The sequence below is a fragment of the Buceros rhinoceros genome, unplaced genomic scaffold, assembly GCF_000710305.1.
Source record: "Buceros rhinoceros silvestris isolate BGI_N320 unplaced genomic scaffold, ASM71030v1 scaffold41128, whole genome shotgun sequence".
NCBI lineage: Eukaryota > Metazoa > Chordata > Aves > Bucerotiformes > Bucerotidae > Buceros > Buceros rhinoceros.
In genome coordinates this window covers 1-2,152 of record NW_010427025.1, presented here as the reverse complement: position 1 = coordinate 2,152, position 2,152 = coordinate 1, and the positions used below count along the sequence as shown (strand labels likewise).

General features: G+C 60.2%; 1 protein-coding gene across 1 annotated transcript in view; it reads left to right on the top strand.

Annotated features, from left to right (window-relative positions):
• Positions 1–1,894, top strand: part of CTSH (cathepsin H) — a gene marked incomplete at both ends in the record, with an annotated part of 5,289 nt that extends 3,395 nt beyond the window's left edge. Inside the window, 2 exons of the mRNA XM_010141720.1 lie at positions 192–298; positions 1,769–1,894. Coding sequence (XP_010140022.1) covers positions 192–298; positions 1,769–1,894 — 233 coding nt within the window. The remainder of the gene's footprint in view (positions 1–191; positions 299–1,768) is intronic.
• Between the last annotated feature and the right edge of the window lie 258 nt (positions 1,895–2,152).

Below are 2,152 nucleotides of genomic sequence, written 5' to 3'. Positions count from 1 at the left end.
CCGTGGGTGGATTCCCCATCCCTGGAGGGTTTTCCCAGCCGTGTGGAGGTGCTGCTGAGGGACAGGGGCCGGTGGGGACCTGGCGGTGCTGGGGAACGGGGGGACTCGAGGGGCTGAAAGGGCTTTTACAGCCCAGATGACTCAGAGAGTCTGTGATGGAGAGGTCAGTGACTGGGACCCTCTCCCTGCAGTATGATGAGGACGGCATGGTGGAGGCTGTGGGGAAGCACAACCCGGTGAGCTTTGCGTTCGAGGTGACGGGTGACTTCATGCACTACCGGAAGGGAGTCTACTCCAAGTGAGTGTTCCCCAGCCTGGGGGGCGAGGGGAGGGGTCGGCCTGGAATCGCTCGTGTCCTCGTTTCTCTAGCTGTGCGGCACTGGAGCGGTGGCTGTGTGCTCGTGTTTCTTTTGAAACAGAAAATAGAAAACGTCAGTAAACTGAGTGCTAGTACACTGGTTCCTGGAGGGATGAGTGCACAGTGCAGGGCTGAGGGAACAGCGTGCTCACAGCTGGTTCCCTGCAGGAACCAGCCCAGTTCAGACCAGTTTGCATTTGGTGGGCAGCTCAGCCGGCCAGTGAGCTCGGAGCAGCTCTGCCACAGTGCTGGGGGAAGCCTGTCCCAGGTTGCGTGGCTGTCTGGGTGTCCGAGCTGTGGGGTCAGGCAGGGCCCAGCCCTGCTGGCTGCCTGTAAGAGAAGCAGCAGACAGGAAAAACGAGTTTGAGGCCCGGAGAGACCCAACAGCAGGTCTCCAGTGTGCTGCCAGCCACGGCAGAGAGCTCCTTAGCAGGATGATGGTTGTTTTGGAGACTGCAGCAGAGTCTGTGAGGTGGAAATGGGGAGAAATAGGAGAGAGAGCTAGAACAATACTTGAGTGAATCCTCTGCCGTGTGGAACTGCAGGGAAAGGTAACCCCGGAGTGGTCTGCCCCGGGAGCTGCAAGGGAAGGGGCAGCGGCACCGCCAGGTCGAGTGGCTTTGCTGGGGCAATACACTGATGTCCCAGGCTAAAGTGAGCAGCGGGGAGATGTGAGGTGGGGCAGCAGCAGAGATGGTCCAGAGCCTTTGCCAGAGGGGTCTGGTTCGAGGCACGTGGGTTTGTGGTCTGAGGAGGGTTTAAAGTGGGAGTGTGTGGACTGACAGAAGCTCCGGTGGCTCCGGCCAATGCTCCGCAGGAGAACTAATGGGCTGGAGAAAAGGGAATCTGTGGTGGGGATTACTGGTCTTCCCCTGCTCTGCCGTTGGAAGGTGTTTTACCTGGGTGCTCTGGAGATGGGAGCTCGTCCCTTGTGGTGGTTTGGATCACAGGCAGCTTCCTTCATCCAGCGCCACTTAAATGCTGGGAATTCAGAGGAGACACAAGGAAATGTGCATTTAGCCTGAGGGACTGCTGTTCCCTGTGCCCCGGCTCTTTGGGGCAGAACAGACCGATGCGTGAATGCGCTCAGAGCCACTGGTTTTTACTGGGAGCGTTGGCTGTAGCTCGTTCTGGTGTGACAGTGTTGATGTTGACTCTGAGCGAGAGGCCGGGCAAGGTGCTGGGATGGAAGGTCGGCGCAGCCTGTCGCCGTGACTTCAGATACGGCCGGGAACAGCTCCTGAGTGAGAGCACAGAGCAGGGGCAGCCCTCCTGGGCTTCTCTCCGGGGTCTCCACAACCCGAAGTCCCGGGTATCGGTGAGCTGGTTTTGCAGCTGGAGGACAGATCTGTCGCTGGTTACAGGCTGGTTTCTCCTGTAACTCTGTGCCCTTTTCCCTCTCCTCCGCAGTCCGCGCTGTGAGCACACTCCCGACAAGGTGAACCACGCCGTCCTGGCTGTGGGGTACGGAGAGGAGGACGGGATTCCTTACTGGATCGTCAAGAACTCCTGGGGCCCGCTGTGGGGCATGGACGGGTAAGGAGGCCCCAAGGCCACCGGGGCCGCCGTAGTCTCCCCGTGCTGGGTAAAAGGATGGTCACACGCGTGGGGTTCCACCCACCCTCCGCAGGCCCCAGCTTCTGGAGCTGCAGTTTCTCTGCTGTTGAGGGAAATCACCCCAGCCCTGGCCTCGGGGTCCAACGTGGGTGTGGATCTACAAACCAGTCCCGGGGCGGCTGGTTAGAGCGGAGCCCTGGACCGACAGACCTGCCGTTGGCACGGGGGCTCTGCCAG